Source organism: Myotis myotis, unplaced genomic scaffold (assembly GCF_014108235.1).
Source record: "Myotis myotis isolate mMyoMyo1 unplaced genomic scaffold, mMyoMyo1.p scaffold_m19_p_11, whole genome shotgun sequence".
NCBI lineage: Eukaryota > Metazoa > Chordata > Mammalia > Chiroptera > Vespertilionidae > Myotis > Myotis myotis.
The window spans coordinates 7179220-7205595 of NW_023416315.1; the positions used below are offsets into that span (position 1 = coordinate 7179220).

The 26376-nt window shown below is 37.9% G+C and overlaps 1 protein-coding gene across 6 annotated transcripts in view; it reads right to left on the reverse strand.

The window, feature by feature from the left end:
* Nucleotides 1–26376, reverse strand: part of BBS9 (Bardet-Biedl syndrome 9) — a 323047-nt gene that overhangs the window by 160790 nt on the left and 135881 nt on the right. For 4 of the 6 annotated variants that reach the window (XM_036327351.1, XM_036327353.1, XM_036327356.1 and 1 more), the window contains exons 12-17: nucleotides 23423–23476; nucleotides 17902–18004; nucleotides 15790–15894; nucleotides 13856–13870; nucleotides 7107–7247; nucleotides 1534–1629 (exon numbers count right to left, since the gene is read on the reverse strand). In XM_036327351.1, coding sequence (XP_036183244.1) covers nucleotides 1534–1629; nucleotides 7107–7247; nucleotides 13856–13870; nucleotides 15790–15894; nucleotides 17902–18004; nucleotides 23423–23476 — 514 coding nt within the window. The remainder of the gene's footprint in view (nucleotides 1–1533; nucleotides 1630–7106; nucleotides 7248–13855; nucleotides 13871–15789; nucleotides 15895–17901; nucleotides 18005–23422; nucleotides 23477–26376) is intronic. The other 2 variants (XM_036327352.1, XM_036327354.1) reach the window with 1 other exon arrangement.

Consider the following 26376-nt stretch of genomic DNA (forward strand, 5'->3'; position numbering starts at 1 on the left):
TTATTTTTTAAATATATATATATTTTTATTGATTTCAGAGAGGAAAGGAGAGGGAGAGAGAGATAGAAACATCAATGATGGCAATCATTGATTGGTTGCCTCCTGCACACCCTCCACTGGGGATTGAGCCTGCAACCTGAGCATGTGCCCTGACTGGGAATCGAACCATAACCTTCTGGTTCATAAGTCGAAGCTCAACCATTGAGCCACACTAGCTAGGCTAGAGACATTATTGACCAAGTGACTTGTCCTTGTTATATTCAGAAGAGAAATTACATCCTGGATTCAGAATCACAAAAAAGAAAAATGCCAGACACACATTGGATACAAATTACCTCATTCCTTTCTTGGGGATGGGTATTCTGATAGAGCAGTAGGGAGCACCAACATCTATCTCAACCCCAGAAAACTATACTTTCTTCATATCTATCCCCCTTCATCACCAAGGGCATTTCCTAGGTAGAATTCTGTGAGACACTGAAGTAAAAACACCACCTGGGAATTGTAATGGCTACTCTTCAGGTTTCAGTTGACACAGTTCATGTGGTTCCTTATTTAAAAGGCCTTGTCCTATCCCATGACTCAGCCTGTCAGTCTGCACTATGGCACTGCCATCTATTCAGATATATGTGACTGGATCAGCCATATAGCTGAATATTTGCTGATATTTACAGAATGGTAAAGTAATCATGCCCTACAGCAATGCTCTAAAAGTCACTTTATCTAAAAAATAATAAACATAATGCATTAGGACATAAATATCCCCATTTTTCAAATGGAATAACTTCTTGCCTTTTTTAAATGATCTCAATTACCAACTCATCATACAGCATCATAAACTGAGGTCAAACATATTTGTACAATTTCCCAAGGACATGTTGGCAACAATTTTTTAGATTAACTAAAGAGAATAGTTTAACAAAAGAAATGTACAAAAATTATTCCAGCATCCAAGTGAAGATTAAAGCTAATCAAAACAAAACAGTGTCACCCTGGCCAGGTGGCTCAGTTGGTGGGAGCGTCATCCTGTGCACCAAAAGATTCCCAGTTTGATTCCCGATCAGGGCACATGCCTAAGTTGTAGGTTCAATGCCTGGTTGTGGCATGTATGGGAAACAACCGATCAATGTTTCTCTCTCACTCTCTCTCTCTTCTCCTCTCCCTCTAAAAAATAAATAAATAAAAACATATGCTGGGGTCAGGATTTTTTTAAAAAAGGACATAAGAATATATGCACACATAAAAATTAATTCCAGTTTCTAATAGTCCCTAAAATCTAGTTCAGCATATACCTATCTCATAAACATTTTTCAATCCTTTAAATTTTTCCCTCAAACTATCCTCATCCCCAAACAAAGACAAATCTCTAATAAAATAGGACCTAGCTTTATAACTTTTATGTCCTATATACTTAATACTATGGCTCTTCGTTTTCAATATTTAGCTGAACACCACCCTTTGCAGAAACCCTTGGTGATGATGTAGTGCACTTAATAGAAAATTTCAAAAGCCGTAACTCCATGGTTTACTTACGAGAGGTTTTGGAAGCAAGAAGAGTAACTTGGGAACCACCTAAGAATCGAAAACCCATTACATTCACCTGTTCATCTTCGGACTGATTGGCAAAGCCTGCAAAAAAAAAGGGGGGGGGGAATCACTTTACATAACCATGAGGTAAGACAATATTCGAAACAGGAAACTTAGCTGGTGACAAGCATGTTTTATGTCACTAGTCATTTTTAAAGCCCATGCATGAATTAGATTAACTGATTCTCATGTTAGCTTCCAGTTGCTAAAATTTCTACCTCATAAGAACTCTCTGAAATCATCTCATTTCCTTTCTCCTACTGGTTCATTCTAGGTCTAAGGCAGGACATGCACAGGTGAACTTAGAACAGAAGCAAGGAGATGACCAGTAACTAGCAGAGTTGTGTGAAAAGGACGTAAGAGCCAATTTAAAGAGACTATCACTGGCCAGAGGTGAAAATATTTAAGTATCAAAAAATAATAGCTGCAGTGGAGTGAAACACATCAAATATAACTGAAGTGTTTATGTTGATACAAAAAAAAAGCCAAATTATCAGTCTTGGAGGATTAGAGAATCAACCCCCCCCCCTTTTTTAAATTGATTTCAGAGAAGAAGGGAGAGGGAGAGATAGAAATATTAATGATGAGAGAGAATCATTGATCGGCTGCCTCCTGCACACCCCACACTGGGGATCAAGTCCCACAACCCAGGCATGGGCCTTGACCTCCTGGTTCATGGGTCGATGCTCAACCACTGAGCCATACCGGCCAGGTGCCGGGGTCCAACCCCAGCAGGTCCAGGGGTTCCCCATAGGTGTGGACGGAGTTGGCGAAGAAGGAATGACACAGAGGCAGCGTTCAGGTGATCATCATAGCCGGGTTCTCTTGTCAGGGTCTCCAGCCAAGTTCTGTTCAGGATCTCCAGAGAGGTTCTGCTTAGGATCTCCAACCAGGTTCTGTAGCCAAGTTCCCTCGCTAGGTTCTCCAGCCAGGTTCTGTCCAGGTTCTCCAGCCAGGTTCAGTCACTAGGTTCTAGTCAGGTTCTGTTGCCAGTTTCTGTAGTCAGGTTCAGTCCAGGATCTTTTGCCATGTTCTCTCGCTAGGTTCTGTCTCTAGGTTCTGAGGCCAGTTTCTGTCCAGGATCTTTTGCCATGTTCTCTCCAACGAAGTTCTTCTGTCTCAGAGAACGTTCTGTGTAGGTTCTGTGCCTAGGTTCCGTCTCTCTTGGTTCTGTATTCTAAGTTCTGTCTCTCTTGATTCTGTCTTCTTTCTGTCTTGTTACATCTGTATTTATACCAGTTGATTCAATCCTATCAATCTCTATTACAAAGGTTAGGGCGTTTCTTATCTCCATTCCAGGGAGTAAAGATTATGTAGCTTAAGCATGATTGTTCGTAGTTAAAGTGATTAATTACCCGCCTGGCACTTAGTTAAGAGGTTTTATTCCTTCCCTAACTTCAGGGGAAAATCCCTACCTGGGGAAACAACCTTTCTCAGAGACCTTGGTTAAAACACATAGTGCCAAGAAGGTGAGCAAACATATTAAGAACAGTATGCCATATATGCCAGGTCCCTTGAAACAGCAAGCATGGACCGGCTCCCGGCAGCCAGGCAACTCATTCTTTTAAAAATCAGTAATAAACAAAGGGAACCATGCATTTATGTTGGTGATCCTACTTGTGCACCACATAGTACATAAGGAAAGGTTCTCCAAATAGAACTATTTCAGCCAAAAACTGAAGGAAGCTTGAAAGAAATAGAATATAACTATTTTCAACTTCCAATGAATGAATGGATCTCAGCACTGAATATCAATGGCTGAGACCATCACAAACAAAGAGACAAGCAGATATCTTGTCCCCCTGCTGAAAGCATAAACCACCATTCATTAAGCAATGTGGCCAAAATAATTAAGCTTAACTACTAGCTCTAGCTGCAACTGCAATTTACAGGCTACAAAGTGGACAGAGAAAATAAATATTAAACAACATCCCAGGGATGTAATGGGTGAAATTCAGAGTGTGAGAAACACATAGGAAAAATAATATGTACTCTTCAACAAATAATTAAAAGGGAGATGAAGGGGTAAAAGCCTATAGAAAAGGAGATACCAAAAATGCGTATTAAAAAATTGCAAAATGTAAACCACATTTGAATTCTGACTCAAAAAAACAAGAATTATAAAGTTGGAGACTTTCACTTCAGGCCAAGATGGAGAAACTGGAGCCACAGTTACCCTTCCATTGAAAACAACTAAAAAAATGGGACAGAAAATATGAAATCCTTTTTAAAAATATATTTTTATTGATTTCAGAGAGGAAGGGAGAGGGAGAGAGAGATAGAAACATCAATGGTGAGAGAGAACCATTGATCGGCTGCCTCCTGCAGACCCCACACTGGGGATCAAGCCTGAAACCTGGACATGTGACCTGATCGGGAATGAAACCATGACCTCCTGGTTCATAGGTCAACTCTCAACCACTGAGCCACACCTGCCAGGCTGAAATATTTTTTGTTAATACATTGGAAATCAAGAATTGAACAATGACCCCTTCCAAACAAGAAACAGAGTGAGCCCTATGATTGCCCCAGTTTATTGCCTCGAGAAAAATCTGTAGGCCTCAAGACAGTTTGGGGAACCAAGGTGCAACAAAGCATTCTCCCCAAGAAGGAAGATAGAATTGGGAGTCTGGAATGGTCAAAGTTGCACAAGTTCACAGGCAGGGTGTCAGAGAAGAGAGCGCGACAGAGGGAGGTCTGCAGAGATCTGCAAAGTGCCCCTGGAGTACATATCCCAATGCCAATCAGTCCACACCTGTAAGGAAACTACATGAGGCTGAGGGAACCACAGAAAGAGATTACAGGGAACATGGAATCTGTGAACCCACCCAGAGCCAGGAACCAGCCCTGTTCTCACTGGCCAGGATAGGAACCAGCCTAATTCCCTAGGCATCGTGCAGAACACATGGAAGAGTTCGCCCTCAGAAGTGGGTGAAGTTTGCCCTCGAATAAAATGTTGCTCCCATCCTGCCTACCACCACCTGAAAGGATCAAACTTTTTCAAGTAACTTAACAGTGTCTCAGGAAAAAAAAGCTCAAGAAGTTTTAGAGGAAAACTAAAGTACTCAACACACAGCTAGATAAAATTCAGAAGTTCTGTTCTTCAAACAAAAACTACAGGACATGCAAAGAAGGGAGAAATTACAATCCATGAGAGGGAGCAAATCAATCAGAACTAACTCAGAAATGACATGGATGACAGACTCATAGACAAGAGCATTTAAACATTATTATGTTGTTCTGTATGTTCAAGGACATTCTATTGCAGACATGGAAGATGGTTTTAAGAAGAAGAAGAGACCCATATCACTCTTGAGAGATGACAGCTACACTGTCTGAGGTGAAACACGCTGAGTGGGCACACATCACACTCTGCAGAAGAAAGTGACTTGAATGTATAGCAACAGAAACCACCCAAAACACAGCACCAGGAGAAACAAAGGTTGAAAAGACAGCATCACTGAAATCTGGAACTCAAGGACAGTTTGATCCAACATTACTTGACATCAATACATAAAAGTCTTATATACCAAGAGTGAAAAATGGAAAAGTGAAAAAGTACCAAGAGTGCTTATGTTGAACAATGATAGGATTCCAGCATGTTCAATATGAACACAGATCCAGGATCTCCCACAAAGAACCGACTATATCACATACATTGGATCTTGAAGGTAATTTTTTTTAATCTGTCATTGAATCCTATTTCTAAAGTAAGTAAGAAGCAAATATGTGTTGACGAGTCTAAGATACCAACGATATCAAAACAATTGAGCCCCAAATCAGGAGAAACACGTACCTAAGCTTTCCTAGGCTTCCAGAGATTACCTCTCTGATCGAAAGCCTGCATTTTTATTCAGCCTCTGTGGGTTTTATCCATCCACAGTAAATGTCAACCACGCAGAAGCCAAGGTCTTAACCACTTTTCTAAGGCACCAATAAGTTCGGTGTGCAGCATATAATTTCCTACTAAATTTCCAGGATAGTATAGGAGACCCAAGGAATTAATACATTTGTATAAGATGTTGTGAAGGTAGTGACTCTTTCTGCCTTCTTTATAATCCAAGTTTGTTATATGAAAATGACTAAGAAGGAAGGAAAGGGAAGGGAAAACCCAAAAGGTACAAAACTATTTGCTAACAAGATACATATATACCTGGTATACCCAAACTCAAGCCAAACTAAAGAATAGGTCAATTGTAATAAAAAGCATTCCATTTTGGAACTGGAGAGCATTATGCTAAGTGAAATAAGCCAGTCAAAGAAAGATAAATACCTCATGATTTCACTCATTTGTGGAATATAAAGAACAACATAGACTGATGAACAGGACAGATCCAAAGACAGAGAAACAGCGATCAGACTATTAATCCCCAGAGGGAAAGTAGGGGAGGGAGGGGGCAAGGGGAAGAGATCAACCAAAGGACTTGTATGCATGCATATAAGCCAAACCAATGGACATGGACAACAGGGGGATGAGAGCATGAGTGGGGTGGGGGAGGATGGGGGTTTAATGGGGGGGATGAGGGCACATTTGTAATACCTTAACTAATAAAGAATTTAAAAAAAATAAAAATAAAATAAAATAAAGCATTCCATTTTGAAGGCTTTTCATTATACATAAACAACGCTTTTTAAACACTTCAAATTCATGAAAAATAAATTGTAAGCACTTTATGTAGTTAATAACACAAAAGGTGACTTACCATAAATCGCTAAAGCTTGTGGGAAATACTCTTTGTATTCTAAATCCTACCCACTAATGCAAGGGTGAGGATGCATCTCAGAGTCAGTGGTGACGATTTTTTAATGAGGGATTTAAGAGGGTTGATTTAATTCCCAGATTTGTTTTTTTTAATTCCACCCCATCACCAAGAAAGTGACTAGAGGGCTACATTAGAAACCTGGTTACTGCAGATGCTTCATCCAATCGATGCCTCTCTTTTTTCTAAGTTACTCAGAGGAAAACTGACACCAGAGAAAGTCACACCTTCACAGATTACCCCAAATGTTCACTGTGATGCTGAGGCTTTATATAACGAGCCCCTTCTAAGCAATCAGGGCCAGAGAACGAACATTCGAACATTCGCCCCCTCCAGCTGCTGCAGGCAGCAGAACCACAAAGAGCACCTACTTAGGCGATTACTTTTCAGGGGCATAAGACTGAACTTTAAAAAGGTACCTATCCAGAAACCTACAATGAAAGTGAATAATAAATATTTACATTACGAGCCAAAAAATTCCACAGTCTAAAGAGAAACATTTGATGTTCTCGTCTCTGAATACAGAAACAAAATAATGATTATACTAATTTTAATCAAACTTAAAAGGTACACCTCATTACCTTGTTGATATAAGCTACTCGCCTTTGAACAGGCAAGGGAAAAATCCTGGAGGCATTTTCATATTCTGACTTAACAATTATCTGATAATTGCCCCATCATTACCTGCTGGTGAAGGATTCCATTCTAAATTCTTAACATTTCTGATATATTACAGGCATGTTACTTCAGAAGGCCTACCTGGAAAGAGACTGAGAAGGCTGACTGGAGGTTTGTTGGTATCAATCGTTAGTTTGTGGCTTGCAATTTTTGAAGGTTGGCCTGGTAGACAGATTAATTTCAGCGGAAGTCTGAATTTACATTGGGTAACCCGAGGAATGCCTGAAATAAAAAGGGAGAAATGCAGAGTCACGAATGTGTCAAATAATTTGATACACAAAAAATCTGTACTACTAATAGTCTGAGCAGCAACACATCCCAGTTTAAAAGTCTGCGGCCTGCCCATTTTGTCTAGTATAACTGAACTGCACATTATTATCATAATTCACATGTTTATATTATTGTCAAAAAGCAGAAGGCAATATCAGGGATCACTGTAAGTTATATAAATGTCTAATCATTATGCTGTACACCTGAAATCAATATTGAATGTCAACCATAATTTAAAAACTAAAAAGATAATGAGTACTAGTATTGCAGATTTTTTTAAAGTGAAAGGCAGAAATAAAATCTTAGAAAAAACACAGGCATGAGGTCTGCCTTTAATAGTAATACCATATTTTTAAAATCAAGAAACACTTCAACACTATATATAGAGTTATAGTCAATTACTGAACTATCTTTAAACTAAGACCTTCAAAGTTCTAGCCCTAATTTAAGACTCTCAGCTAAGATGAGCAATGAATATCAAATTTATGTCAGAAAGACTTTATATGACTATATTTCATAATTTCTCTACCCCCAACCACAAATTTTTTAACCTTTAGCCTTTTTTACTTACTGAAAATTCAAATTACAATTAATAATTTACAATAAATTACAACATGAAAGCAGAATTTGTTCTACTTAAGATCTACTGAAGTTCATGACATTTTACAGTAATATTAAGAATATTACCTTCATATGATTCAATTTTTCTCAATCCATTTAACTTTAAGTGACATTTTTAAAGGCTTTCATAGTCATTCAATTGTCAAATTTTGTTCTTTATGTACACAGGCATATTTAAATAGGTAACTGAACAATACATAACAATGAAGACTTTTATGTCAGGATTAAAAGTTTTTAAAAATCAATTCCTTTCAATATTTTTAAAGAGAACGATACAATATTTTTAAAGAGAACGAAACCAAAGCAAAGTGGGCTCTCTACTTATAAATCCAGAAAAGCAATTCTACAACTTTCGTTTTCTCTCCTTTTATTCTAGGGTTCTGTTCTTGATGGGGTACTATACAGAAGCCTGTATCTCGGGACCTGCTGTACTCTACCTGATGGGGCCACACATTCATCCCTTTACTGCCTTACAGTGGAGTCAGTGAGCAACTTAGAAATAGTAAAGTAAGAGCAGTTGGAGTTTGGGGACATGATTCCAAATTAGCAACATATTTTGTTTAAGCCAGTTGGGGTTGAGTGGCTTACTCTGCATCCAAGCTGGGACTATACTTTTCAGTGTTACTTGTTCAGTGGGATAGCGAGAGATCATCGGCAATGGAAACATGTTGATATACGAGGTCAATTAAAGACTTTTTCAGAGCACAGGGAGCGTATTTGTCATTCTCCAACATAATCTATTATCCATCAAATTTTACGTAGCTCATTTTTTGCTCATAACCAACAGATGTTTAATTCACTTCTGGAATCCTAGATGCAAAGTATAACTGTGGCTCTTCAGAAAGGTCCCAGGGTATTACATATATCCTGACATTCTGTGAGATTTAAAGGCATGTTTATTTGTGCTTTGCAATAGCAAAAAAAAAAATTTAATCCTCACCCAAGGATATTTTTTCATTGCTTTTTAGAAAGAGCAGAAGGGAAGGAGGGAGGGAGGGAGGGAGGGAGGGAGGAGGGAGGGAGGGAGGGAGGGAAGAAAAAAGAAAAGGAGAGAGAGAGAGAGAGAGAGAGAGAGAGAGAGAGAGAGAGAGAGAGACATGGGTTGGTTGCCTCCCGCATGCACTCCAACTGGGGCCTAGGATCAAACCTGCAACCCAGGTACATGCCCTTGACCGGGAATTGAACCCGCATCCCTCGGTGTGCAGGCCAAGACTCTAACCACTTCGCACACCAGCCAGGGCAATGGTAAAATGTTTTGACTCAAAATATTATGGTAGCATGATCTAAGCTACTGCTCAAAGCACAACTATGAATGTCACCACACACAAAATATTAGGACGCATTAGTTTTTCCAATTTCAGATACTCCACATATCTCCAAATTATGGAACTGTACCTACTAATATATTTCCTCTACAATAGATAAATTAAAGCCTCAAAACCTGAAACCTATCTTCATTTCCTTCATTTTTAATGAATAGTGGGGGGAAATGCTTCACCTTCGGATAACTCTTTCTGCACAAAAATAAGCGATCTTCTATGTACTTGGAACCAAAGTCTGAGCTAATTGTTCAAACAAAATCTGGCTATAAATGTGCTTCTAAAATTATACTGCTAAGACCGTGGCTCTGTTTCACTGGACCGGGTACTGATTGAATTTGTGGTAAAAAATTTAATCATGATCAACAACACTAGCCTTATGCTAATGAGCCTATATTTGAATATTGGTACTAAATCTCTAAGAAGCCAGAGCTAAAGAAACTGGTGGTGTATATATGTTTTTAGAAACTGAAACAAATGCTTATAAGCACTAATAAACCCAACAAGGAAAATACATTATAACTCAATTCACAGTCCAGTGAAGTTAGTTAATGACAGTATGTTGGGTCCAAGCCCCTCTGCCAGGGACTGGACCTCCTTGGAATCCGGATATTCGACAGAGAAGCCATAAGAAGTTGTGGGTATATAAGAGAGTCTTTATTGTAGCCCAAGCTCCAACAGGAGCTTTTAGACAAAGCAGTCCTTCAAAGTAAAGTCCCATACAGTCGCCATACACCGGCTAGGTAACAATACATCTTTCCTACAAAGTCGCAGTAGCCTCCAACATAGGAGCTATACTGGAGCCATCTTTAGAGCTACAGCCTCACTAAGCAGCTGCCTCCAAACCCCCCTGCCTGCTGGTCAGTAACATACTTTAATACTAACTTAGACAAAAGAGGCTTCTTGCCAATAGTGACCTCACTATCTTGGGTTATAGAAGGGCATGCTTGCGCAGCATACATACAGTAAGATAGCTGTGTCCTTGCTTCTTGCACCTGCGTACAGTAACTTAGCCTTGAACACTCCTGATTAGGATTCCCACGCTCAGAGTGGCCTTGAATATCCCGCGAACTCTAGACAGGGTCCTCACACAGTATCGCACATTTGGGCAGCCGTCTACAATTGCTAAGATTTGTAGAACCCTCCAGAATTCCCTTTTTCTCTGGGAACTGTAAACCTGTTTCATAGGACATTTGGAAAACATTATTTTGGAAAATGATACTTAAAAATTTGATTATAAAATGATGGCAACTTGAAAAGTTTACCATTTGGGGGGGGATATAAAATCTGCCCGCCTGGCATGGTTCAGTAGTGACGGTTCCATTCCCTGTCAGGGCACATGCCTGGGTTGCGGGTTCGATCCCCAATGTGGGGTGTACAGAAGGCAGCCGACCAATGATTCTCTCTCATCATAAATGTTTCTATCTTTCTCTCCCTCTCCTTTCCTCTCTGAAATCAATAAAGATGTATTTAAAAAGAAAATATTAAATCCTTCAGAAACCAGTTTAAAGAAACCGTATCTTTTTTTAAAAAATCACAATGCCAGTATTGTATATTATTTCTCATCAAATTAAAAAAACAAGCATTTCAAAATACAATCTCTAGTATTTAGTTGTGGTGTTTATCAGAGACACATTTCCATTGAGATTTACATTTTCTTAAGAATCCTGAAATGTAAATTTGGCTACAATTATTCTTCGGGCTACCATTGTACATAAGAACCTGAAGCTAGAGACACGTGGAGATATGTGTGAGTGTGCACATGTGTGCATCTATAATAAGGAAGGAAAGAATTACATGTATTCAAAGACTTTCAACTAGCTTTCAGTTCAGTTGAAAGAGCTTAATTGGTCCTAACTTTGCCTACCATTAGTGATATTTTCTCTATGTTGTTGGCAAACAGGCTTATTCAACTCAATTTTAAGCTGAGAGAAAAAAAAATGTGGTCATTTATAATATTCAAATATTGGCCTACTCATTCATCAGACTGACTTTGTGCTGCAGTCTTTACCAAGTATAATCGCCTCCCCTTCAAACACTTCTCTTGCTAGCCTGCTAGAGGAAATGGATAGTTGCAACTACTTGGTACAATTAATCACAAAATTATTTAACACTGAGAAAGAAAAGTCACATCAAAACCACTCCTGATGGAACAATTTTTCCAGGAAGAGAATTCTGACTACACCTGGCACACGCAAGAGCCAGTATCACTGTCAAGAGGGAAGCCAAAATGCGCTTTAAAAGCGGGGGGGGGGGGGGGGGGGGCGGGGGCGGGGGGCATATATATCAAAGTAGAATAACTATGCATATGCATACACTTCCACACAGCGCCTGTAGCACTCTTTCCAGCGGCCTGCTAGAGTCATTTCATACTGAAAACAAGGCGCCCCAAGCAGTAGCAGTGTCTGGTAGCCAGAACTTCCTTGATCCCTTCCTGTTATGTCTGGGTACGTACTGTGCTCCAACTGCAGTCCTGTTACACCTCCCATGTCATGTAACTTTAACGCAGAAATCATGGAGACTAACTCTTATGGGACCACATAAAACCTCGTTTGCTTCCCTCTTTGCCATGAGTAAAAGCAAGACTGCCTATCTGCACTGCAGCCTGAACAGATCAGGTCAATGAAATGGACCGTCTTTGAAATCTGAAGCCTTGCGTGTAAAGTGAGAGCTCAGTGGCAGCCTTTATTTTCTTGCCTGCTAGCTGAAGCTGGGTGTTTCAACTCGACTCCCCAAAGCTTAATTATAATTTTAAAATATATCATGAGATTATTACAACCAGCTTTAGCTTTGTACTGAAATACTCAAATTTCCATATATTGTGATTTTTCCCCCTAATGGTTGGGACTGAATTTACAGTAAGAGGGAATAAATTACTTTCAATGATAACCTTAACTGATTTTTTTAACCTGAAACAAATCATTTAAATAATATGAATATAGTATTTCACAAAAGTTAGTGCAAATTTTATCAGCTATGTGCAATCTTGCAAAGTAAAATATAAATATTATTTATTAATAATAGTTTTTTAATAACCCAAATTCTATTTGACTAGTTTACTTTATGTTATAAAGCTAATCACATACTTCTGTTAAAATATTTCTCACATAAGTGCATTTTCACCTTCCAAATACTATGCAACTAAGGTAGTTGGCATCACCAAAACTTTATGAGTAAATATTGCCATTATTTTAAAGTATTTTATGTATTTATTATTAATGAATTAACATTGTTATCTAATATTTATCTTAAATAGCTAATATGAAGATAAACCAAATAAAATCTGTGTCTATGAGGAAAATAATAAAAGTAGAAGATTCTTTCTTTTATATATATATTTTTTTTAATTATTTTTTAATATATATTTATTTACTTGTTTCAGAGGGGAAGGGAGAGAGTGATAGAGAGATAGAAACATTAATGATGAGAGAGAATCATTGATCGGCTGCCTCCTGCACACTTCCTACTGAGGATCGAGCCCAGAACCCCGGGCATGTGCCCTTAACTGGAATCGAACCCAGGACCCTTCAGTCCACAAGCTGGCACTCTATCCACTAAGCCAAATCAGCTAGGGCAGATTCTTTTATAGTGTCTGTCATTTATCCTAATATCGTATAATTCAAAGATGAGTGCTCGAACCTGTCTCTCAGAGAGCTCAAAATCCACTAGGGGACTCAAAGGAACAAACTTAATGAAATTCACATTATGGTCAGTTTTACAGTAGACTCATAAACAAAGGTTTGGAGGAATACAAAATGGGTTAACAATTCATACTGACCCGGACAAGTTCAAGGGGTCAGGCCTGGGATGGCACTCCCCCATAAATTCTAAACAAGACAAAGAACAGGCCCACAGAATTGAGCACGCATGGCATGCTGACCAGAGACAGAGGTGGGTCTGTTGGGGCACAGAGAAAACAGACAATTTAGAACTCCGTGGCAAACACCTTGTGTCCTTACTATTTCTTCATTTTAATAAAATAACAGAGCATACAGGTAAATCACCAGTCACAGAAATCACTTGTCAATGACACCTGATTTTTTAAAGAGATATGGAGCTTCATTCTTTCTCATGACTCTGCTAAATGGCAAGTCTCTATGAGAGGAAACATGTAGTATACTCTCCATAGTCAGATCAAGGAAATGAATCATCCTTAAAGAGGTTTCTATAGTTAAAATAGCAGTCCATAGAATGAAATACTGCCATTTGCAACAACATCAATGGACCTTGAGACTATTATGCTAAGTGAAATAAATCCATCAGAAAAGGCTAAGAACCATATGATTTCACTCATATGTGGGATTTAAAACTAAAACTCGTGGACACAAACAGCAGTGTGGTGGTTGCCAGAGGAAGGGGTTCAAGGGTGAATGGAGTCCTCATATATGGTGATAGGAGATCTGACTTTGGGTAGTGGGCACAGTGCAATATGCAGGTCCTAAAACATAGAACCCCACACCTGAAGCCTGTATGACTATATTAACCAATGTCACCCACCTAAATTTAATTTAAAACAATAGTTTATAAAAACAGTTAATTCATGTTATAATGCCAACTCAATTCACTGACCACATTTCAGTTCAGAAATTCATTTAGTTCTAAATTATTTTTCTTACCTACCTTCAGGACTTCGATCTATCCATCAGAGGCAATGCAGAAAGGGTTAGGGGAGAAAGAATGCAACAAATTACCTATGGTAAAATTACAACACAAATTTAATATATATCTGCTTAAAAATATAAATTAAATTTTTCAAGATTCTCACTGATGATTTAAACCGCTCTCCAATAAAAATGAGTTAAGGTTAATCCACAATTGACGAGTAAAACATGAATAAATGAAATCTAACAATATATCTGCACTTCCATTCTCAGAAGTCCATGAGAGTGTGCTATTCCAGTGTAAAAGTGGCAAGAAGAGATAAAGATATATGATCTAGCCAAACAGCAAACCAAACTCAGTACATAAATGGCATCAAGAGCATTAAATGCATTGTTGGGAAAATAGTTGCATGAAAGACCAAATGCATAATCATAGTAATATTTCCAGTTAGTCTTGCTTCCATTATAATTTCAGCCAGTAGATACCACTATGCTGTAATGTCTTTGGGTGAGTTGCTATTCTTGCTATTCTTTTACTTCTATCTACTTTTTTTTACTTTAATTTCTAATATATTTTCAACCAATTAATGCTATGCTCTTTTTAGCAAAATTTATAGTTTTTTTAAAGTCTGACTATAGAAAAGTATAATAGCTAAAACTGATACATGCAACAAGCAACTCACAGACTTATTTTACAACTTTATAATATATTTTTAAGCATTTTGTCCACTTTGAAAATGTACTAAAGTTATAAAATCAACTCAGAGCATAAAATTGTCAATACATAAGCCCAAAAATTCCCTTAGGCAAAATAAAAACTACAATAATTATCAAAAACATTACTAAAATAAGCAAAGTGGGCATCAGTAGAAGGAAAAAAACTAAAAAAAACTGTATAGAAATAATTTTAAAATGTAACACTGCTGAAATACCTTATTATCAGTTACATTACATTTAGTCATGTTTGGTTAAATGACAAAAAGCAATGATGAATTCTCTTCTTCTACCAATCAACTGTCAAACTGTTACTATAAAAAATTAACTATATAGGAAAAATATATAAAATTGACTCAATTAAGTTGAAACTTATAATAATTGAATCTCAACTGGACTAAAGATAACCTTTTCCCCTTTCTTTCCAACTTTATTGAGATATTATTGACATATGTAAGTTTAAGGTATACAATGTGATGAGTTGATACACATATATATTGCAAAAAGATTACCACTATAAAGTTAGTTAATATCTCCTTCTCCTCATATAATTATCATTTTTTGTGGTGATAACATTTGAGATCTACTCTCTTAGCAACTTTCAAGCATATCATATAGTATTGTATATTATAGTCATCACACTATACATTAGACACCCCTCTCCCCCGCAGGAACTTACTCATTCTAGAAGTATGAATCCTTTGACCAACATCTTCCCATTTTACACACCTTCCCCAACCTTTGGCAACCATCATTTTATTAAAAATAACCTTTTTAACCTAAAAAGAGGTTGTTGTTTTTAAATACAGATCAAATTATACTAGGTCTGCTCTTAAACTGACTGAAGGGTAATAGTCACTAAAACAATATCTCAAACTCTGAACATTAATCTAATGTTAGAATAACCCTAATAGTCTTTCATTTATTCAGACTAGGTTTTTCTCCTTAGTTCAAATAGATAAAGTATGACTATATACCATTCTTCTAGTGAGAGTAAAAGTATATCATATTTGCTATTAACTGAAAAAATAGAATCAAACACTTTGTATGGAAATCCACTAAATTGACTTATCACTAATTATTCATAACACATTAATGTAACTTGGACATACAATTTTATTTAACACTAGAAAATAATCTTTTTTCATTTAATAATATTTTACAACGTGTTTTCCCATCTTACCATTTAAACATTTCACTCATAACTACAAGTGCAAAGGAGTGATTAATCTTGTTTACCTGTTGGTCTGGCATAAGAAACAACAGCATTTCCTTCCAATTCAGGTGGTGCATAACTTCCTTTCAGAAAAACAGAAAAGGCCACTGTTCTAGTCATCTCTGGTGCTATAAGCAATGTGAAAGTAATGGAAGTTACATAATTATTGACAGTGATTAACAACCATTCAAATTACAGTGGGGCCTTGACTTACGAGTGTCCCGACTAATGAGTTTTTCGAGATACAAGCTGTCTCTCCACCGATTTTTTGCTTTGAGTTGCGAGCTAAAATTCGGGTTACAAGCCAGCTTCAGATACCCCACCACTAGTTGGCGCAGCGACCATCACAGTGAACACCACAACATCAGCCCAGCATCACGTGTCATTGTAATGGTGAAAATTGATTTGACATACAAGTAATTTGAGTTACGAGCTCTGTCGCAGAACGAATTAAACTCGTAAGTCAAGGCCCCACTGTAGGCCTATATTGTATGCCGGCTATTGTCCTAAGCACTTCACATGGATTAATTCACTTAATCCTCACAATGATCCTATAAGGTGGGTGGTATTATTGTCCCCATTCCTTTCTTTTTTGTTATTGTTATGGGGGAGGGGGGTATGCAGGTGGAAACTGGCTAGAGAGAGTAAGAGGCTTGCCCAAGGTCATATAGCTAAGACACAGCTGGGAACTGACTTCAGAGCAAGGGGGCCAAACACTCTACACCACTGCTTCTCTTTGCTCAGGTGAACAGGCAGCATGGACAGAGACAAGGGTACAAAAGGGCAAGAGACTGTGGGAGTGGGAAACAGCACTTTCTCATGGTCAGGACAAGGCTGCAGGGAAAATCCAAGGAGGGGACTGGACGTGATGGAACTACAACAATAGAGACAGCAGATGGCGCATAGCCTTCTGTAATCAGGCATTTGATCTCCAACCTGCGTTACAAAGCCCTAACGAACGGGTTTGTAACTGGAAAAATAAATTGTTCAGAATGTATTTTAAAAAGATAAATTGAAATTATTGTAAAAATTTAGAAAACAGCCCAGCCGGTGTAGCTCAGTGGTTGAGCATCAACATATGAACCAGAAGGTCACAGGTTCTATTCCTGGTCCGGGCACATGCCCAGGCTGTGGGCTCGAACCCCAGTGGGGGGGCATGCAAGAGGCAGCCGACCAATGATTCAATGATTCTTTCTCATCATTGATGTTTCTACCTCTCCCTTCTTCTCTGAAATCAATAAAAATATTTTTTAAATAAAAATTAGAAAATAAAATGAGAAACCAATTGTGAGGTATCATGTCCAAGGCTACTACAGCCATTCAACCATTCCTTCACTCACTCAATGAGTAATTTATTGAGTTCCCACTATCTGCCAGGCATTCAGGTAAGAGTTGGTTATACAAAAGCAAAAGAGAGAGAGATGTCCTTGACTTCTTGAATAAGACATAGGCTCCCCAGCTGAACTGTGACAATAAACAAAGAAAGATAATTCAGAAATCACTTTAACAGAATCAGTGACAACTTACATGTAAGTGGGAGGGGATAAGAGATTCTATGCCAAGAGGGGCCCTAATATAAGCATTATTGCAGATACCTTACATAGATTCATTTTTTCATTAAATCCTCAAGACAGCCTTACAAGAAAGACATCATTATCCCTTTCTGCAGACTAAAAAAAATGGAGGCTCCAAGTAATTACTAAAGTAGTTTGCCCAAGGTTACACAGAGAGTGAGAGTCAGGGCCAGGATTCAAATTCCGGCCAGACTCCAAAGTCAATATTCTTTCTTCAAACATTACTGATTCAATAAATAGCTCACTAGAGAAACACTAATAAAGAAAGCCTTCCAAATTACAGTGTTTAAGTACAATTACAGGTCCACCTAGTTAAGGAAAGCCCTTGGAAATCTGTAATTACTTCAGACTCAACAACCATTCATTGAATGTCCATGCTTGATGCTTAGAGGGAAAACACCATAAGCCAAACAACACAAGCATTAATTTCAGGAAGATACCAGTCTCACAATTCAGACAAGAAATATATCCATGAAATGAACACACTAATAAAAAAAAATTAACTTAAAAAAAAGAAAACCTCAAACTATGATAGACTTTAAGCCAAAACCAAACACTCACCGGTCAATTCAAAAGTGAATTGGTCACGTGACAATACCAAAGGTGGCTGCACGTAGACTGATAACTTGGCTTTTTGCAATGCCACTCGATTCTGCAGTGTGACCTAAGGAAATAGAAATTGTTAGTAACTACAAATTATATTCTATCCAAATTAATAACATATCACAACTACTTAAAAATCAGTACAAATAATTAGGAAACATCATCTGAAAAAAAAAAATGAGAAGCTACAAAACATAACATGTAACATAAGTGGTAGAATGAAGTGTCCTACTCAGAGACTGGACCCTGAAGTTAAACAGACTTTTCTCCAAAGAAGACACAGGAAAGGCTAAAAAGCACATGAAAAAATGCTTAATATCTTTAACTGCTACAAAATACAAATTAAAACCACAGTGAGATACTACTACACAGCCACTAGAATACTATAATCAAAAGGTCAGATAGAAATAGGTGTTAGAACGTGGAGAAATTAGAACCCTTATATATTCTGATGGGAATGTAAAAAAGTACAGCCACACACAAAGTCTAACAGTTTCTTTAAAAATTAAACATAAATTTACCATACAATCTCACAATTCCATGCCAAGAGAAATGAAAACATATGTTCATGCAAAAACTTGTACACAAAGGTTCAAACCAGCATTATTCATAATAGCCAAAAGTAGAAACAACCCAAATGTCCATCAACTGATGACTGGATAAACAAAATACAGTATATCCATACAATGAAATACTAATCAGTAATAAAAAGAAATGAAGTGCTGACACATGCTACAACATGGACAAACCTTAAAAGTAGTATGCTAAGTAAAAGGAGCTAGACACAAAGAAACACATATTGTATGATTTCAGTTACATGAAATGTCCAGAATAGGCAAATCTATAAGGACAGATATAGACTTGCAGTTGCTGAGGGATGGAGAGGGGGCATGAGGGGGGAGTAGGAGAGAAGGGAACAGGAAGTGACAGCTAATAGGAATGGGGCCATTTTTAAGGGGAATGAAAATGTTCTCAAATTAAATTATGGTGATAGTTCAACAACTCTGCAAATATGCTAAAAATCACTGGATTATGTACTTTTAATGAGTAAATTGTATAGTATCTAAATTACATCTCAATAAAGCTATTAAAAATGTTCTACCATTATCCAGGTGATTACTTTGTAAGTTATATAAATACCCAATCACTGTGCTGTATACCTACAACTAATATATTGTATGTCAACTATGATTTAAAATTTTTTCATTTAAATTAATTTTTTAATTTAAATTTTTAACTTAGAAATGTTCTATCAAAAGCAAAGGAAGCTATCTGCCATCAATGGCTGATAAATAATTACACCATGAAATATTATATGTGTTCATTCTTCTTTTCATATAGATGTGGCATCATGAATTATTTATCTTAACCAGTATCAGTGTATTACATTTTACACAAGTCAATTATTCTCTAAAGATTTCCTTACTTTGCCCAGCCAGTGTAGCTCAGTAGTTGAGCATCGACCTATGAACCAGGTGGTCACAGTTCGATTCTCAGTCAGGGCACATGCCCGGGTTTCAGGCTCGATCCCCAGGGTGAGATGTGAAGAAGGCAGCCAATCAATGATTCTCTCTCGTCATTGATGTTTCTAGCTTTCTCTCCCTCTCCCTTCCTCTCTGAAAACATTAAAAAATATATATTTAATATAAAAGATTTCCTTTCTTTTCCTCAAGGAAAGTAGTCTTGAAATTTCTCTTAAATACAAGACTTGTATCACCCATTCCTTAATTATATATGCATAGCTTAGATACATATCAAAGCACTATATTTTCTTCTATGGCTTAAACCAAAAAATATCCAACATAACTAATTCTAGAAAATGTCAAAGAATGGCAGCATTCACCGCTGCATCTCTGAGCTGGCTGGACTTCCAAACCGGTGCTCTCGCTTGATGATGCTGGAAACCTTCCCACTCGGATTCGAATCAATAGCTAAGAACTCGGGTAGCAGTGTGTCGGGAAGTGGCTGGGGATGGAGCAGCATAGAAACCATGAGCCTGGTGACCTTTCCTGGCCAATAAGAAGGGGCATCATTTTCACGCTGTCAAGGAAAAAGCTCAATGATCTGGCTTCCATTGGGCATGCTCTCTCTTTCGATCGTATCTCCTAAACGGCCCCGTCTCTTTGAGTAATCTCTCCTAGATGAGCGCACATGGCTGGTGTGCTAAGACAGACTTTCACAGTAGACCTGGGTATTGCTCGTCACGTGACACCCAGTATCACCAGAGCTGAGGAGCATTCTCTATGGGCCAGTGCAGTCTGGTTACTAGGCACTGGTATATGAGACAGATATATTTCATTATTAACTGGCATAATGAAAGGGCTTACTTATTTTTAAGGAAAGTAGTTCTGAAGTTTCTCTTAAATAAAAGGCATGTATCACCTATTCCTTAATTATATATACATATATACATACATAAATATAATAGAGAAACCATATACAGCAATATACAACTGGCCCACAAACATTTTATATATATATATATATATGTAATTAGATTCAGAAAATACCTTGAATTAATTTTAAACAATGTGGATATTTGTACAACTTAAAAATAAGTTAAACATGAAATTTTGACTTGCACAATAAAATTTTTAAAAGACAGCTATTGATGCAGATAAATACAATAAACACAGCAAATGAACAATGAACCCTCAGTTGTTACTTTATCAGCCCTGGGAATACATGAGGGGAATCTGCATCCCACGAACAAAGCTTCCTCAGTGACGTCTGACCATTGTAAACCTACTGCCTTTCTAGTCAAACCCTGACGGCAATTATGAGAAGAAACCAGATATGCACCACAGACAACATTCTTTCAAATAGCTAGTCCGCTGAACAAATGGAACACATTTTAATACTTTCTATTAATAATACGATGCTAGCCTATACATACATTTTGAATTAATCACATTAATGATAACCATTAGCAGCTTTCTATATTCATAGAACCATGCAAATAGATTATTTATGTGCATTATCTCATTTATTATTTGCAACATGGTGAAACAGCTACATTACTATATACCATTTTATAGAAAAGAAAACTGTGGCTCAGAGAGGCTAAATGATTCGCCCAGGGACATTCTGATTGTAAGTGGGGGAATCACAGTTGAACTTCCGGCTGCCAGAATCCAGAGCCCATGCTCTGAATCAACTGGGGTTAAGTCTCAAAACAACTCTGCACATGAACGAGTGCCCCCATTTTACACTTTAAAGACAGAGCTTCAGAGAAGCTAAGTAAGTGCCCAAGACCATCAAGCCAGTATGTGCAAGAGAGCTGAAAGCTCGGTTTTAAAAGTGAACGTGAGCAATCCTGGAAGTAGTACCGGGCTGTGGGTAAGCGAGCAGACACTCTGACTGCCTGGCCTGGCAACGTGAACTTAGACAAAGGTCACACAGCTTTCCATTGTCACAAAAGTGTCTGCATTTGGTAGAGGCACAACCGTGAAAGCTCTCCTACATGGACTTACAGAACCCCAACAATGGCGAGGCCCTTTCCAAAGTGAATCAAGGAGATGTGGGACGAAAATAACTACAGGAACAAAGAAGAGCTGTGTTTGAGCCAAAAAAACAGTTAAAGACTTGGCTAGATCGTAAACTTCATATTTTAAGAGAAAAATAATTATAGAATATTAAGGGAAAAGTATAAAACATTAATACAAGAATTTTCCATGCTCTTTTCTGCTCCTAACAAAATGAAATATGATCCTTAGGAAACAGAATACTGAATTTTTTATCCTCGGTGTATAACCAGGACTCCAAAGGCCAGGTACGAACAAACCACTCTCCCATCAGGCACACTTACTCAAGGCAGCCACATCTTCACTCACGTGGAACGGATGGAAACATTTTCTCAATTAACAGGATTTATTATGATGGAAACATGCACGCTTATATATCTTGGCCGCTGTTGTTATAAAAGGCTAGAAGAGGAGATTTATAGCAGAAATGTGTATAGAAACTGTCAGACCGAATCAGGAAGGCACTGTGTCTGCTGCGGAAGTCCGGGTGACCGTGTGCGACCCTGTGTGGTGCCTTCTTTCTCCTGTTCTTTAGTGGCAACAAGGAGCGTTAGGAATGGCTTAGTGTCCTTCTCAAACGCAATAACCCACCGGTGAAGGAGACTTCCCCGGTAGTGTCATACCAGCATCTGGAAGTGGCTATTCCACCTGAGAGCCTAAGAGCTGCCTGGGACAGAAAGGTGTGTTTCCTTGTAGCCATCAGCAGTAGCTGGGGGGGAAATTAGTATGAGCAATGTTATCTGGTTGAGGTACAAGACTTTTCTGCAATGTATAGTGTGGGCCTGAGTTATTATGTGTATGTGTCTGAACAGTATCAGTAGATAGACATAAAAAGGGTTTCCCCACACAAGTCTATAGATCATTCCTGGAACTCTGAAGGGTTTCTTTTTTCTTAAGTGTTTGATTTCTTGCCACTAATGCTTTTCCAGACTCAGAAGTATTAATGAGATAGAGCCTTTGATTGAATAGGGGAGGGAGACTGGGGAAAGACCACCCTTGTTTCCAGTGGCAAGAATCCAAAAAAATTAGCTTAGGAAACTGTTAAAAGATTGGGCTCCCTTCAACTTGTACCACAGAGCCCCACACTAGGGCCACCCGCCGGGCCCAGTGTAAGCGAACACAATTGGTAGAGCCTGGTACCCTGTCAAGCTCCTCCAAGGACAGCAACCCATAATCTAAGAAAATATGAGGCCCTGTCCAAGTTTTGAGCGAATCGCCAAGATCCACAACTTTCCCTGGCTCCACGCTCTGGGCAGTGATAAATATTGTCAGCTTAATAATGTGCTGACTGATTACCACACTTTAATCTAAATGCCTTAAGAGGGTTCTCCATTTGAGTCCTAGTCTAAAATTCTACAATGACGGGACTAAAAATTTTAACCAAAACCACATCCTTCATATTCTATTTTTTCAAGACTATCAATTTGTCACTACTCTACTTTGTGGCTTCTTCATTTAATATTTTCTTGCTATAAATACACCCCTTTAAAGCTAATATTATGGCAGATAGATGGTTGGGAATTCTTTTCAAACACACATATAGTCATTCCTAGAAGAAAGCTATTATTAGCATTCACATAATTCCCTAGTATATATATGATGCGTCAATCAACTGGTTGGTCAATGTGATGATGCAATTCCTTTAGCATATTTAAAATGCTAATTGTTTCTAGAAAAAAAAGACCCTGGATCATACAACACATTTAAGTAATGGTAGGAATAAGTCATAACAATTGTTTCTATTATGTACATATTGCTATGAATGCAATTATCAGTTTCTTATTTGTAGAAAGCAATGAGGTTATCAATTCACCACCCAAGGCTGAGGAAAGCATACAAATTCCAAGTGTTTGCATGACATTTCCATTGGCTGTTTAAAGGGTGACAACAGTGACAAACATGATGAAATGTGTACTATTGTGTGCACATCACAGTCTAGAACTATTGTACAATACCTTCACTGTGACTGAAGGGACAAGGTCAGTTCCCACTTCAACATCAGGAGCTTGCTGTAAACACACAAAAGGAAGGAAACAATGGTTTCAATATTACACGTCAACATATACTTCTCACCGCCGAAATCGGGAACCAATGGCAAAGGACTCGTCACTCCAATGACAGACTAGAAGAGTCCGTGTGGCTTTTCGGACGTCTTCATCTAGAAAGTCATGAGCTAATATTCAAACACCCACCCTCCCCCCAAAAAAGGTCACAGGTCTTATTACCAAGCTCTATTGCCAAATGTACTTGAATGTTGAAACTAATTAATTCTATTAACTCGTTCTTTATATTACACAGAAGACGGCCTCCTTATATTTCCCAGATAAACATTATGCCATCCTTTTAGGCCCTTTTATTTTTAACTTCCAAAGGTACTTTATTCTTATTAATAATATGAATGTGTATCTAAGACATGTAACTAATAATAAAAAGATTAAGGGGCCTTACACCTAGGAAATAAAATAAAAGTAGGAGAGTGACTTTTTTTTCACCAGCTCATATCATAAACTAGTTCACTCTTTGAGCATCAGCCCGGGCTACCTGTTTCTACCACTTAAGAAATTCAGAGTATTGTACAATAGAGCAAATATTCCCTTAAAATTTATAACATTTTTATGTATTTTATTTTTTAGAGTGGAAGGTTGAGAGAGAAAAATTATCACTCTGTGACAGAATAAAACAAAGGGAGGACATATTTTTTAGTAATACTCATGTGAATTCCTGGGGAACAATTAAGGTCCTAAATCTGTATCCAACCAATGAATAGATCAATTGTACTTTAACTTAACCTGCTTGGAATGTTTTTACATCTAAACAATGGAGATTGCTATGAAATAATGAGCATCAGCATAGTTAAGAGTTGGAGATTCATATTATATTTATGACGCGAATCCAACTCAATCAAGAAGATAAGATAGCAATGCTTGCCTCCTCTATAAAAGACCCCATTCTAATATAAATTATATTATGTTTTCAGATGTGTGCTTTCATATTAATGGTTCAAAATAAAATATTAAGCCAGGCTTTGGGGGATAGTATTACTTAAAACCCAGGAAATGTTTTACATTTAGCTGTCTAAGTGTCTAGAAAAGAAACAAACATCTCCTGTTTCCTGCTCTTTTCAATCCATTGTCTGAACACCTCGGTACTTCAAGTCACCCTTTGGGAAATAAGACTATAGTCAGAGAGAAATGGCTTTCCAAAGACACCACAGCACCATGGCCACATAAATCGTTGGGCTAATGTTTTCCAATGGAATGAATACGATACTCTCAAGAATCTCTTATGAAGGAAAAAAAGAATGAGGCAGGAAAATGAAGCTGGAAAGAGACACCTAGTTAAAAGGAAACAGCACTCCAGGTTGCCAACAGGGAAATATACATTACAACCTAGTGCTAGTACATAAAGACTTTTCCTTCAAAGATCAAAAGTTGCCAAAGAACAGAGAGGGAATTCCTCATTCCAAATAGCCTATGTTTAAGAGAACCTAAAAAAAAATTATATAAGTTACCCAAAGGAAAAAAAGAATCATTCCCAAGGCAAGAAAATGTGTGTACATTTGTCAGCTAACTAAGCAGAAGTGTTCCACCAGACTACACCCTTCAGGTAGAGTGAGGAATGGTGTGTGCTGAACGCCCAATGTTAAAACAGTGCTTCCACTATGTGAGCAGCTGGGTGAATGTTTCTTTCACATGGAGTCCTATTTTTTTAAGTGTACCCAACTTACTGTACTATAGCAATGTTAACGTGATTTTTATCACAACATGGGTTGGCTGTTATACTAAAATTAATCTCAGAAAAACGTATGACAACTACTGACTCTATTATGCTCTGATACCTAAATATTAAAGTCATTTCCAAGGCAAAATTATATAATTACTAAAGGCCCGAAGCACAAAATTCGTGCAAGAGTAGGTCTTCCTTCCCCTGGCTGCCGGCATCGGCTTCCCTCTGGCACCCAGGACCCGGGCTTCCCTCCAGCCACCAGCAGGCACCCAGGACCTGGGCTTCCCTCACAACCCCGGCTTCGTCCAGGTCATCAGGAAGGACATCCAGTCTAATTAGCATATTATGCTTTTATTATTATAGATATGACACAAATACAGTAAAACCAGTGAATTCGATCACTGTCTAAATTGATCAGCTTTTGGTATGGACACAGAAAAACTTAATAGATTTTGCCCAAACAGCAGGCAGTGAGACATAACCAGTCAGAATCTAACAAGTGCTTACAGAAGACTAAACAAGGAGATGGGGTAACATAACCAAGGACAGTCCCCCTTTCATCCTCTTGTTTCTCAGCTTTATTCATTCACTCAGAGAGCAAGTATCTACTGAGCACCCATGTAAGACAGGCACTAGATATGGCAGTGAATGACACAAGTAGTGAAACATAGATGATGGCAATGGTAGCGGTAGAGGCGGTAGTGGTGGTAGTGGTGGTAGTGATTATAACGTTGGAAGATCTAAAGTGTAATTTTATGATGATGATGCTGGTTAATTATCATAACAATTCAACAAAGGAGATTCTATTATTTTTCTCATTTTAAAGATGAGAAAATTGAGACTAAGAAAATGAAATAACTTGCCCTGGGTCACACAGACAAAAATGGGGGGGAGGGGAAGAAGGAATAATTCCTGGCCCAACTGTTTACTCTTAAACTACACACAGATAGCCCATCACAACCACCATAATGTATTAAAGATTGTAAATTATCAAACACGGAGCTAGACCTTTCATAAACATTATTTCATTGAACCTTCAACAAACATCTTGCGTGGTCAGTATTATCCATCTGGATTAAAATTAAAGTTAAACTTTAAAAAAAAGGTAGATTCAGAGTAATGGTGAGAACTCCTTCTACTATTCCTCTCCCCATTTTTAGACAGATATCTGCCTAGAAACTCC